The sequence below is a fragment of the Podarcis pityusensis genome, assembly GCF_964106645.2.
Source record: "Podarcis pityusensis genome assembly, chromosome: 4".
In the NCBI taxonomy this organism is placed as follows: domain Eukaryota; kingdom Metazoa; phylum Chordata; class Lepidosauria; order Squamata; family Lacertidae; genus Podarcis; species Podarcis pityusensis.
The window spans coordinates 3,034,867-3,047,926 of record NC_138027.1 but is presented as its reverse complement, the minus strand read 5'-3'; the positions used below and the strand labels follow the sequence as shown (position 1 = coordinate 3,047,926).

The 13,060-nt window shown below is 40.4% G+C and overlaps 1 protein-coding gene across 1 annotated transcript in view; it reads left to right on the top strand.

Moving 5' to 3' along the window:
* The first annotated feature begins 3,136 nt into the window (after positions 1-3,136).
* Positions 3,137-13,060, top strand: part of LOC308475068 (uncharacterized protein) — an 82,467-nt gene continuing 72,543 nt past the window's right edge. The window contains exon 1 of the mRNA XM_081001866.1: positions 3,137-4,098. Coding sequence (XP_080857992.1) covers positions 3,697-4,098 — 402 coding nt within the window. The 5' untranslated portion in view covers positions 3,137-3,696. The remainder of the gene's footprint in view (positions 4,099-13,060) is intronic.

The following is a 13,060-nucleotide window of genomic DNA, read 5'->3' as shown; positions in this document are numbered from 1 at the left end:
CGCCGCCTGATCCCGATGCCTGGGACTCCTCCCCCCTACTGCACTCTGGTGTGGACGCTGGTCCTGATTTCCAACTGCTGCTCTCTGAGTCCCCTCTGGCCCCTTCTTCCTGGGGTGTCCCCCTAGGCACCCCCCTTGCTCTGACCATGGGAGCCCCTTTCTGTGAATCTTCCGATTCGCTGGAAAGACTCAGAGACCTCGGACCGCTGTCATCGCTAACATTTCCTTCGGACTCCTCCCCCTCGCTCTCTATTTCCTCCCTTTCCTGTGCCTCTGCTCCTGAACCCCTGACAGTATCCTTTCTAGCTAGTTCCCTGTCCCTATAAATGTAGCTTTCCTCTCCCCAGTCTTTAGTCTTGTTGCTTTAATAAAGAAGTGTTACTAGAGAACTGTCTCCAGCATGTTATATCAAGAGAGCTGAAATCACAAACCCCACGTCACAACAGAGATGACCGTCGCATGGATCACTTTTAGGGCAATGCATGGTGCTTTTGTTTGACACATAAAAATCTGGCTGCTCCCAAAGTCTTACTCTGTCTGTCTCTGCACCACAACACTGCTTTGGAACAGCTTCTTTCTGATTGGTGGTTAAAATGACGATTGGTTGGTGCTGGTGCTTGAGGATGATGAAAGGTACTTAACAAAAAAAGTTGGGTTTACAAAAATTCCCTAAAGCCACGTTTCTAGGGCTAGGCTGGCCATTGTCCTGGTCCCACTCATCTTATGGTGGACTACAAAGCTCTTAACAGCTTCTGATCAGATTGCCTTCCCCCATGTATTCCCAACTCAACTGCTTTGAGAAAACTGGCACAGTTACTGCTTCCACATAGAACACCTGTCCGAGTGAGAAAGCAAAGTTTTAGTGTGGCGACACAGGTAGACTTTGGAACTCCCTGCCTGCAGTTCTTTTTTTATTCCTTTTTTTTGGGGGGGGGGTGCCTGCAAAAATAAATAAATGTTTGTTTAGGCAAGCCCTTCCAGATATTTAAAATGTGGACATGTATTGTAATCTGATTCTCAGCAAACGGTTCATTTGTAATTATTTCTAAATATTTTAAATGGTTGTGTGTAACTTCTTTTACTGATGAAAAAAATTCTGTATGTGTGTGTGGGGGGGGGGTGTGTGACACCGGGTACCACCTGATCTTGCTATGCCTCTGGCGCTGGAGCTGCAGAATTGGTCCTTTCCCCTGCAAGCTGCTCCTCCACTTTCCGGCCAAGGGAGGGAGATGCTCAGAGTCCAGCCAAGAGCCTCACCCCACAAAGGGTATCGGGCATTGGAGTAGCCAGGGGGGCAGCTGCCCCCCCTTAATCCATTAAAAATAATAAGAATCTGAGGTTCTGCCAAGCGAGAGAGGGCTGAGCTGGAGGGACTCGGCTTGGCAAGGGTTAAAGGGAAGTGAGCTGCCTTCCTAGAGAGGACAGGAAGCAAGGGGGGCCAGGTCCTCCAGAGCCAAGGCCCCTCCCTCCCCAGTCCTTTCCTGCTTTGGTGTCTCTCCTGCAAGGGCCGAATCGCAGCCCCCTCCTGGGATCTGGTGAGTCTCCTCTCTCTCTGGGATCTGGTGGGGGTCCCAGGGCTGCAGCAGGGGAAGGGGCCGGGGGGGCCTGATCTGCTCATGTGGGGGGGGGGGACCCCAAGTCAGGGAGGAGAGGGTCCTGCCAGGGAGGGGCCAGGTCTGCCACGCTCTCCTTCCTGCGGATCAGAGGATCCCGAAATCATTTGACCCTCCGCCCCCCCCCTTCAGAAAAGATCTCCCTTCTTTAAACAAAGGAGTCCCTGGGACTTTGTGACATCGCTCAGCGTCATTGCACAACAGAGGAAACATGTGCAAATGGTTTTCCAAAGCTGGACGGGGAGGTGGACTAGACCCCCCCCCAAAAAATAAGGGTGGAAGAGAAAGGCCAGGAATAAAGAGAGGGATCCCAGCCCATAATCTGGCTGCTGCACTGGGGACCAGTTTCCCAGTGTCTTCAAGGGCAGCTCCCCACGGAGGCCACTGCAGCAATCTCCTCGCACCCAGAGCAGGGCATCCCAGGACCACATCCTCTCTGTCCCAAAGGAATTGTTACTGGAAATGGGCGCTGCTACTCACTGAGCCTCCAGGGACCTTCGCATCAATGGCTGTATGTGTGTTAAGCTGTCTTACAGAATAATAGTAATAAATTGCCCACCTGAATTTCAAGTGAGATGTCTTTGGCCCCGTCCACTTGGCTCTCTGGGGTTTTCCAGATACATACCTGGCCCTAAGAGCAAAGAAAAAGGGACCCCACCCCAGGAGTATGTCTGGAGAGTGGCAGAGAGTCCAAGTGCAAGAAAAGGAGACAGAAGCAGGGAAGTGGGGGTGGGGGGAGGAACTCCTGAGGACCCCCAGGTGAGGACCCCCACTAGAGCCAAGCATCCATTTTCCACAAGATACAAATGACTCCCTTGTCAGTCAGTTTTGACTTCATGCATTGACTGGAAGGCAGGAGAAACCAGCCTGATTCTTCTCCCAGAAATCCTCTCAGTTGCCTCCACATTTTGCATTGCAATCTTTCTTCTAGGAGAGCTAGAGGCTGCTTCTTCCTCCTCCTCTTCCTCCTCTTCCTCCTCCTCCTCCTCCTCTTCCTCCTCCTCCTCCTCTTTCTTCTCCTTTTTAGAAAGGCCCTTTTCACCTGGCCTAGGGGTGACTCACCCAGCCCTTCTGTGTTAAATATGTATTCTGTAGTTGACCTCCTTTGTAATGTTTTATTTTGATATCTTTAAGAGAGTATTTGTTTTCTGTTATGTTGCTTTGACTATAGACTATATTTGTCTTTCTTTAGCTTGTTTTATTTCTGCTTTATTGATTTTGTGGGATGTGAAACTGCAGTCAAGTACAACATTCCTACAGTGGACACATTAGGGGATGTTTTCTACCACTCAGGAGAAGACTTCCTGTTTCCGCCTGAGCTGGGACAGACTTCCACTACATGTGACGTGAAGAGGGTGCAGTCTGTTGTACTAGCATGGAGGAGCACACGGCCTCCATCTTCTGATCAGTGTGTTTTCTCCATTTTGTATGTTGCTGTGTGTTTGGAGAAGTGACTCTTTAGTGGCAGTCATTTGGGACTAACTTCTTTATGGAATAGTTCTAGTTGTTATGTAACAAACCTGAACGAATCTGTGAGTAAACTACTTTTATATTAACGTGAATCAGATTATTGTGCTTATTCATTTAAAAGGGATTGGAAGGGATTTTACCAGGAAGGAATCTTTAATAGTAAGACTCAGATGAGTCAGCAACAAGCTGATCACTGCGTAATCTAAAAAAGGGGGATGTATGGAACTCTGCTAGAATATGGAACTTGCTAGTGCATGTTAGGAAGGATATCGTTCAATAATATATCCTCTTCTAACTCCCTAATTATCCCCACAGATTTAATATGCTGTAAACCGCTTTGAGATTTCTCTTTAAAATAAAAAGTGTTATAGAAATTTAAATAAATAAAATAGCTCATGGTTTGGGCTGTGGTGCAGTCCAGCCCTGGTTCCCTCCAAGACTCATCCATGCTTGCTCAGGGAACCTTTTTCTTCTCCTGATATTAGACAACTTTTGTAACTGAACAATGTATTTGCTTTGTAGGATTTGCTAGCGCCTCTCCTTAAGACAGACAGAACTTGGCAGAAGATCAAAGGGTTCCTTCTCATCTCTCAGAGGCTTCCTGAGAGCACAGATGGATGAGCGAGACTCAACTGGCCCTGAAACAGGAAGAGGCCATGCCATCCAAACTGGGAGCAGTGGGGGGTTCTGGGAAAACTCTGTGCAGAAGATCCTGAGTGAGGAGGACACCCTCCACTCAGAGGTGCAGAGCCAGCAGTTGAGGCAGTTCTGCTGCCAGGAGGCCAACGGACCCCGAGAGGTTTGCAGCCGACTCTACCACCTTTGCCATCAGTGGCTGAAGCCAGAAAGGCACACGAAAGCTGAGATGCTGGACCTGGTGATCTTGGAGCAGTTCCTGGCTGTCCTTCCACCAGAGATGGAGAGCTGGGTGAGGGACTGTGGAGCGGAGACCAGTTCCCAGGCGGTGGCCCTGGCCGAAGGTTTCCTCCTGAGTCAGGCAGAGGAGAGAAAGCAGGTGAGAGAGACTTTCCTCTGGATACTCCCAAGGCCTCCAAACAGGACAGAAACCATCCCATCATGCTCTACTGATGGCTCAATTTTTTTTCTGGGAAGGCATCCATGGAATGAGTTCTGACATCCTTAAAGCTGTTGGCCCTGACATTCATTTTTTATTTTTTATTTTTCTAATATATATTTTTATTAGTTTTCCAATATAAAACTATACAAAACAAAACATCCAATTTATCACCAACATCTTTTTTTTTTACTTCCATCAACATGTCTGATAATTCTCCGTCTTGATCACTTCTTGCACATTTCTTAATTTAATATTGCACTACAATAATATCTTAATTTACCTTATTTTTTAAACAATATTTCTACCATACATTCTCACAGAGCTTCCTGAAAGCTTACAAATATTATCTGGTCATCACAAATAGTTTTCATATAATCTGTAAATTTAATCCATTCTTCAGTGAATCTCTGGTCTCGTCGGTTCCGGATCCTTCCTGTTAATTTATCAAGTTCTGCGTATTCCATTAATTTCATTCTCCATTTTTCAACCATAGGTAATTCTTCTTGTTTCCATTTTTGGGCCATTAGTATTCTTGCTGCCGTTACTGCGTATAAAAATAACTTCCATTCTTTCTTATTAATTTCATTTCCTATTATTCCTAATAGAAATGCTTCTGGTTTCTTAACAAATGTATATTTCAACATCTTTTTTAACTCATTATATATCCTTTCCCAAAAGCATTTCACTTTTTTACACTCCCACCACATATGGTAAAATGTTCCTTCTTTTTCTTTACACTTCCAACATTTATTACTTACTTTATAAATTTTTGCTGATTTTACTGGTGTTACATACCATCTATATATCATTTTCATCACATTTTCCTTTATTATAGTACACACAGTAAATTTCAGTCCTTCATTCCACAATTTAACCCAGTCTTTAAATTGTATATTATATCCAAAATCTTTGGCCCAATGGATCATAACCGATTTAACCTCCTCGTCCTTTGTATACCATTCCAATAATAATTTATACATTTTAGACAAAAATTTTACGTCATTATTCAGTACTTCCAATTGATATTTTGATTCCTTCTCGGTAAAACCTCTTTCTAATACATCTTTTTTAAACATTTCATTAATCTGAAAATAATCCAACCAATCATTTACATTTTCTTTTACTTCAACATATGGTTTCAGTTTCCATTTACTTCCTTCTTTCATTATTAAACTCCCGTATGTTCTCCACCTCCCCCTCATATTGATCTTCTTCACACTCATCACCTCCAACGGAGACAACCAGTGTGGAATTTTTGACTCCAGTAGGTTTTTATACCTATCCCAGACTTCTATGAGAGATCTTCGAATGATGTGGTTTTCGAAACCCTTGTGCACTCGTTTCTTGTCATACCATAGATATGCGTGCCGACCGAATCTGTTATCAAATTCTTCCAAATCTAACAATTCTGTGTTCTCTAATTTTATCCATTCTTTCAGCCAACAGAGGCACGATGCTTCATAATATAATTTCAAGTCTGGCAGGGCGAAGCCTCCTCTATCTTTTGCATCTGTCAGTAACTTAAATTTTATTCTCGGCTTCTTACCCTGCCAGATATACCTTGAAATCATTCTTTGCCACTCCTTAAATATTGCCGCCCCTTTGATTATTGGAATAGTCTGAAACAGAAATAACATTTTCGGTAACACACTCATCTTTATCGTTGCAATTCTTCCCCAAAATGATAACTTCATTCTCCCCCACACCTCTAGATCTCTCTTAATTTTATTCCATATTGGTATGTAATTATTTTGAAACAGATCAATACTCCTAGGGGTTAACAAAATCCCCAAATATTTAACTTTTTTAACCACCTCTATCCCCATTTGTTGCTGCATTTTTTCAATTATTTCTTGATCCATATTTTTCGCAATTATTTGTGTCTTTTTCTTATTTAATTTAAAACCCGCAACCTGACCAAACTGTTCTATTTCTTCTAACACCTCTTTAACACTACTTAGGGGATCTTCCACTGTTATGACCAAGTCATGGGCAAAGGCCTTTACTTTATATTCATTTCGACCAACTGTCACTCCCTTTATTAGCTCATTACTTCTTACTGATCTTAGAAAGACCTCCAGAACCGAAATGAATAACAACGGTGAAAGAGGACACCCTTGTCTTGTGCCTTTAGTTATTACAATATTTTCTGTTGTTACATTATTAACTATTAATTTCGCTCTTTGATCAGTATATATCACCCTTATACCATTAAGGAAAGATTGACCCATATCCATAAATTCTAAGTTTTTCAACATAAATTCCCATGAAATATTGTCAAAGGCCTTCTCAGCATCCACAAACATTAACATCGCTTGTTTATCGTTCCTGGTAGTCAGATATTTCATTATATTTATTATATTTCTTATGTTGTCTTTCATCTGCCTACCAGGAAGAAAACCTGCTTGGTCCTTATGTATTATTTCCTTTAATCTCTTTTTCATCCTATTTGCTAATATACTTGCAAACAATTTATAATTATTATTTAACAATGAAATTGGCCTATAATTTTTAACTTGAGTCAGGTCAGAATCTTGTTTTGGAATAAAAGTGATATAGGCTTTATAATGGTATGGGGTTGCTCGTGCGTAAGTTGCCGCCTCTCCTGGCTATGTTGCCTTGTTAAACCTTTCTGTCTGGACAGCCCTTCAATTCGTGGCTGCCTCAGTCGCTGGCAGAATCCGTCAGTGGGCGTTTCTTAAACCTTTTCCAACATAAAAGTTGTTTCACACCCAGTCTCCTCCTACTTTCTCTGCGCGGAAGTCTTCTGCGCAGGGAGGGCGTGGGTAGAGGAGGACCAGTGCTCTCCCCGCTGGTGTCCGGTGAAGAGTCTGGGAGCCCTCTCGCCGATTCCCCCATCTGCCCCTCCTTATTCCTGGTGTTGCACTGAATTGCTTCCCCATCTGCTGAGCTGCCTCTCTCCCTGCTGGGCCCTTCTCCAGCATCATCAGAGAGCCTTCCCTCCACCTCTAGCTCCGATGTCAGTTCCCTGACAGGCTTCTTTCCATGTTCCTGGTATTTCCTCCTTTTTAAAAATGTTATTCATCACTTCTTTCAACGGCACAAGTAGGGTGTGTTTCCATTCTTTATAATATCTTGCACTGAATCCATCCGGTCCTGGTGTCTTTCCACTTTTCAATTCTTTTATTTCGCTTTTAATTTCCTCTATTTCAATTAGTTCATTCAATTGGTCTTTTTTGTCCGTCGGTATTTTCTGCACCTTTTTTTCTTTTAGAAATTCTTCTATTTTTTTATGTTGCTTCTCTCTTTTCTTTTATATAACTGTCTATAAAAGTCAACAAATCCTTTTCTAATTTCTTTCGGATTGTCTATTTCTTGGTCTTCCACCTTAATTTTGTTAATTATGTTTTGTTCTTTCCTTTTTTTTAATTTGCCAAGCCAACCATTTCCCTGATTTATTTGCAAACTCAAAATTCTTCTGTTTCATTCTTTTAATATTCCATTCCACTTCTTTATTGATTATCATCGCAAATTGAGTTTGTAACAGTTTTATGTTTTGCTTCAATTTCTTATAATAATAATAATAATAATAATAATAATTTATTATTTATACCCCGCCCATCTGGCTGGGTTTCCCCAGCCACTCTGGGCGGCTTCCAAAAGAATATTAAAATACTATGATACATCAAACATTAAAAGCTTCCCTAAACAGGGCTGCCTGGTAGTTAAATTCTTATCAGTGGGCCTGGTAGTTAAATTCTTCTCATTTTCCATTATTTGTTTTAAGATTTCTTTTCTCCCTTTTTCTCTGAATTTATTTTTAATTGTGTTCTGTTGAATAAAGAAACCTCTCATCACCGCTTTACTAGCGTCCCAAACAGTACTCAGTTTTGTCTCTTTATTAACATTATTTACAAAGTAGTCTGCCAAACATTTTTGTGCTCCTTCCACTATTTTCTGATCATCAAAAAGATTGTCATTTATTCTCCACCGGAAAGATTTTTCTTCATATCCTTTTAGTATACATTTTACTGCATTATGATCCGAAAGAACCTTTGGCTGTATTTCAATCTTTAGAATTCTTGATGTTAATTCATTAGAAATCCATATCTGATCAGTTCTATTTTTTTTAACATAATATTTATTAAAAGTTTAAAAATTACAGAGAAAAGAAGAAAAGAAAACAACAAAAAATTTAACAAGAAATACATTCCGATACATAAAAAAAGGAAGAAAGATAAAAAAAGCATAAAAACCAATACAGCAATACAACAATAAAAAACACACACCCAATATTCCATATCTTTATCTTTCATTTACTTGTTTCATCGACCTCCTCACACCTCCCTTTTTGTATTCTAGTTTAGTTAATTGTTTCAACAAATTCTTTCCATCTTTCTCAATTTTTGTTGGGTAATTTATCTTAACAGTCTAACCTATTAATTAACTCAGCAAATCCTTTCCATCTTTCACTATATTCTGTCGTTCAATTTACCTTAATTTATTTTAACCTTATTTTGCCATAAAATACCTTAAAACTTAAAACTTAATACTATTTATACGTAACTCCTTATATCATTTCTACTAAAGCCAAATAGTTTCATTCCAAATTTTTTCCTAATACTCGTTAATTTTACACTAATTCCCAAAATAATTTTTTTAAAAACTTTCTTCCAATCTTCATCCAACGTCTCTTCTTCCTGGTCTCGGGTTATGTCAGTCCTTACTATCCATTCCATCTAGTCCATCAACCTGGTAATCTTATGTCCGAGGCTCTTAAGTCTTTTCCATGTCCCTTCTGCAGATCTTCTTCTTGTTTATACCTGCACTTTACCTTGTCTTTTATTGATCTCTTTCTTAATTTCTTTCCTTTCCCATTGAGGAGTAGGTCTCAGGGAAACTCCAACCCAAAAATATCTCCATCTCCCCTCAACAGATCAGGCCATTCCCCACAGTCCCATTCCCCACAGTCAGCAGTGTAGTCCAGAAAATATTTAAACGCATGTTTCAAAGTCCCTCCAAAATTAAGAGCCCCCACAACTCCAGACCCCCCCTGGCCCACTCCAGATTCAATCTTCAAGAACAGCGGCTTATGCTCCTGCAAGGCCTCGGGTCTCTCCATTTGTGTTACTTGAGGTTCAACAGCAACCTCCTCCATTATCTTCTGCACTTGCACTTGCCCTGTCAAAACAGGTTCCTGGGTTGGTTCCTGAATGGTTTCTATATGAGTATTCGCCGTTTGTCCAAAGTTTTTAACTGCAACAGTCATCAAATCCATCTTCTCATGCATCTGCTCCAACAAAGCGCTTGTCTTGCAAAAAGCAAGCACCAAAACTTCTTCTAAACACATTTTTATTCAAGGTCAGAGTCTGGTCCCACGATCCTAATCTCCACAGCTGTGAAATCCCCAGATCGACTCCAGCAACAATTCAACAAGCTCCCTCTAGAGGAGACAATTTCTATTTGTATCCATCTTTTGAAAACAGGTCCAACAAAGGAAAATTACTTTCATTTTTCAAATATTTTGTTTCTTTTGAATGCAAAAGGCAACACTGGAATCAATTTGTTTCTCTTCTTTAACTATCTGTCAAAAGACGTTCCATTCACAGTCAATGAACTTCCCCAAAAATTTCTGTCTCTGACACCCCGTTCCCAGGTTTGAGACGGTGGAAATTTATCTTTCTTTACTCTCTCTCCTGCAGGCTTGAACAATCAAAATTCCCCCCCTTTTCTCCTGCTTCCAAGAGGGGTTTTGGTGGTTAAAACTGAAGGAAATTTAGACCTTTATATACGACTTTCCAGACTTTAGCTTGCAAATTTTTGCTTCAGTCTATTTACAAAAGCGGAAGGCAGACTTCCTGTTTAGAACCTTCCCGCTTCAGTGCCAAATTAAAATGTTTCTTAATCCAATTTTCTGTTCTACTCATGGGTACTTGTTTAGAGTCCAATTGTCCACAGGAAAAAGTCAGCGCTCTCTGGCAACGGCTGTGCGGCTTCACTCCATAAAAGTAGCGGTCGATTCAAAACACCGCACCGCTCACCCCACGTCACTTCGAATCCCCAAAAAAGGGTTTCCCTGCGAGTAGGGGAGGTGCTCCTGGTGTCAGCCGAATCCCACGTTCCCAGACTTCCTCCGCCTGGGATTTTGAAGGGTCTCCACCTTCACCGCGGCGGCAAGACCCGATTCATATCTGATCAATTCTAGACATCGATTGATTCGATTCTGAAAGGAAAGTAAATTGTTTTTCTAATGGGTGTCTTAATCTCCAAATGTCAATCAAATTGCAGTTCTCAACCATAGGGAAAAAAAGGTTTTGGTAGTTTTCCTTCTTTTGTCCTACCCACTGCTCTTAATCTGTCCATTTCCATTGAAACTACTCCATTCTTATCACCCATTATTATAATCTTTTTATCCAAATATTCAACCAAATAACTTTACCATTTGGTGCATATATTCCGACAATTATCAATTTTTTTGCCCTGCCATTTGACTTGTACCGCTATAATTCTGCCCTCTTCATCCTTGAAGATCTGTTGAGCCTCTAATTTGTTTTACCACCCCTCTCTTCTTGCTTTTGTCAGATGAAATAAACTCACTTCCTAATTTTTTATTGATTAAAAATTTTCTATGTCGTCTCGCCACATGCGTCTCTTGCAGACAAATAATATCCAAATTCTTTTGCTTTAAATATTGTTTGATTTTATTTCATTTTTTTATCGTTCATCCCATTCACATTCCATGTCCATAATTTCAGCGCCATGATGTTTTTTCTTTTAAAGTCCAATAAATTCTTAAATCTGTTTCTCTACTTCCGCCTCTTCTTCTTCCTCTTCTTCTTCCCCTTTATCCTCTCTTTCCCTTCCTCTTTTATCTTTTTTATCTCTCCTTTCTTCTTCTTCCAACTCTGAAGAGTCTCCCCCGCAAGCTCCTGCTTCCGCCGTTTCCGCTTCATCTTCTTCTCTCCCCAGCTCTTTGTATCTTCTTAGAAACCTGTATGTTTCATCTGGTTTTGTAAGCTTATTTTTTTCCCCTTATAAGAAAATGATATCCCCTCTGGGAATTCCCACTTAAATTCAACTTGGTTTTTCCTCAGAGATTGCACCAGGTGTTTATACTGGTCTCTTTTTTTCAACAGATGAAGTGGAACGTCTTTAAAAATCATTATATAATTTCCATCAATATTCAGTCTTTTCTCTCTGGTTTTTTTTTTTTTTTTTGTAAAATTAAATTCCTCATTTCTCTGTCTTTAAAGATAATCAAACAATCTCCTGGAAATTTCTTTGCTCTTGTTGTCCTCATCTTAATTCGAAAAGCGTTTTGAATTGCTTTAGCGACCTCTTCCACTTCCATTTCTAACCATTGGGCAATCTCTGACGTCAGTTTTTCTTTGATCATTTCTCCCTGAACCTCGGGCACAGATCTCAGTCTCAAATTTGTCTCTCTTTGCCGTAGTTCATTCATTGCAATTGCGTCCCATAACTCCTCCTGCGCCTTATTAACTTCTGACACCTCAGCCTTAATCTTTTCCTCCTCTCTTTTAACCTCTCTCATTTCTAATTTTGTTCGTTTCATTCCTTCCTCCAAACTTTGTGTTCTCTTGGACATATCTTTCATTTGTCCTTTTAGTTCCTTAACTGTTAAGTCTCTTTTTTTAACTGTGACATCTATTTTTTTGTCCATCTGTTCTAATTTTGTCTCTAAAATTTTCTCACTTTTTTAAATTTCTGACTTAATTTCTGCAAACATCTTTACTATTTCCCCTTTTAATTCTGACTCTTGCCTTGAACTTTTTCTTTCCACCGGTGTCGCCCCTTCACTTTTTTTTTGAGTATGAGACATTCCTAATATTAAATATTAGCTTCTTGCCACTTGTATGGCTAATCCAATCCACGCTCCAACAGCCAGGGAGTTAAAATATCCACTTATTACAATAGCCTTCTTGCCACTTGTTTGGCTATTCCCAATTTCCCGACAAAAAGTCCACACAAAAAAAATTATAAAGAGAAATCCCAAACTCCAAAAACAAGCCTCTAAGAAGAAACAAAAGACAAAAACTTAGCAAAGGAAGAAGACTTTATAATCCACGAAAGGGAAGGGGAAAAAAGGGGAAGAAAAAAATCAAAAATGTCCAAATATCCAAATATAGTCCACTAATCCACTCCAAGTCAACGTCCTTAAAGTTTTTATTTATATCTGAAAGAGAAAGAAATTCTCCCTTTCTGAGAATTAAAATGGCGCTGCTTATTTTCCTGAGTCACAGAAATTGAAGCAAAAAAGAAGGGGGGAAGGGAATACAGTCTCCAAGAAAAAGAGAAGCACTCTCAAAGTCCCATAAGTCACAAAAATAACAAAAATGACGAAAGAGAACAGCCTCTGTCTTCTAAGAACTTTACCACTTAATCCATCCCTCCACCATAAAAAAATACAAGGTACATCAAAGGTCTTAGAGGCACTAATTGTCTTTTGTAATCGAAAGTAGAAAGTACAGAGGTCCATTTCCGATGTTCCCAGAAATTTCACAAAAAAGACTGTAAAAAAAAAAAAGGCTTTTTTAATTCCTCATCCCTCTTAGCGTTAATTAAAGGTCCATAAAAAAGATTTCTAATCGCCAAAGTAAAATCCGTTTGAATTAACTTACAGTTTTGTCCTTTATGTGAATCCCTCCTGTCTATACTTAGAATGCCAGACGAGGCTGACCTCCTTTTCCCCATCTCGTCCTCATCGAATTGTCTCCAATTGTTATTTTGATTTTTTAATCCTTTTAAGTCCTTTTAAATTCGAATTCTTAGTGTTTGAGAGCCGATCGCTTCTGCGCACCAGCTCGGGGCTTCGCTCCTGGAGGATAGTAATGGCTTCCCACTGCCTGCCTTTCTACCCCGCTGCTTTCGTCGCCTCCAAAGGAGGTTACCTGGCGGCCGGGGGAATCGCAAAACGGCC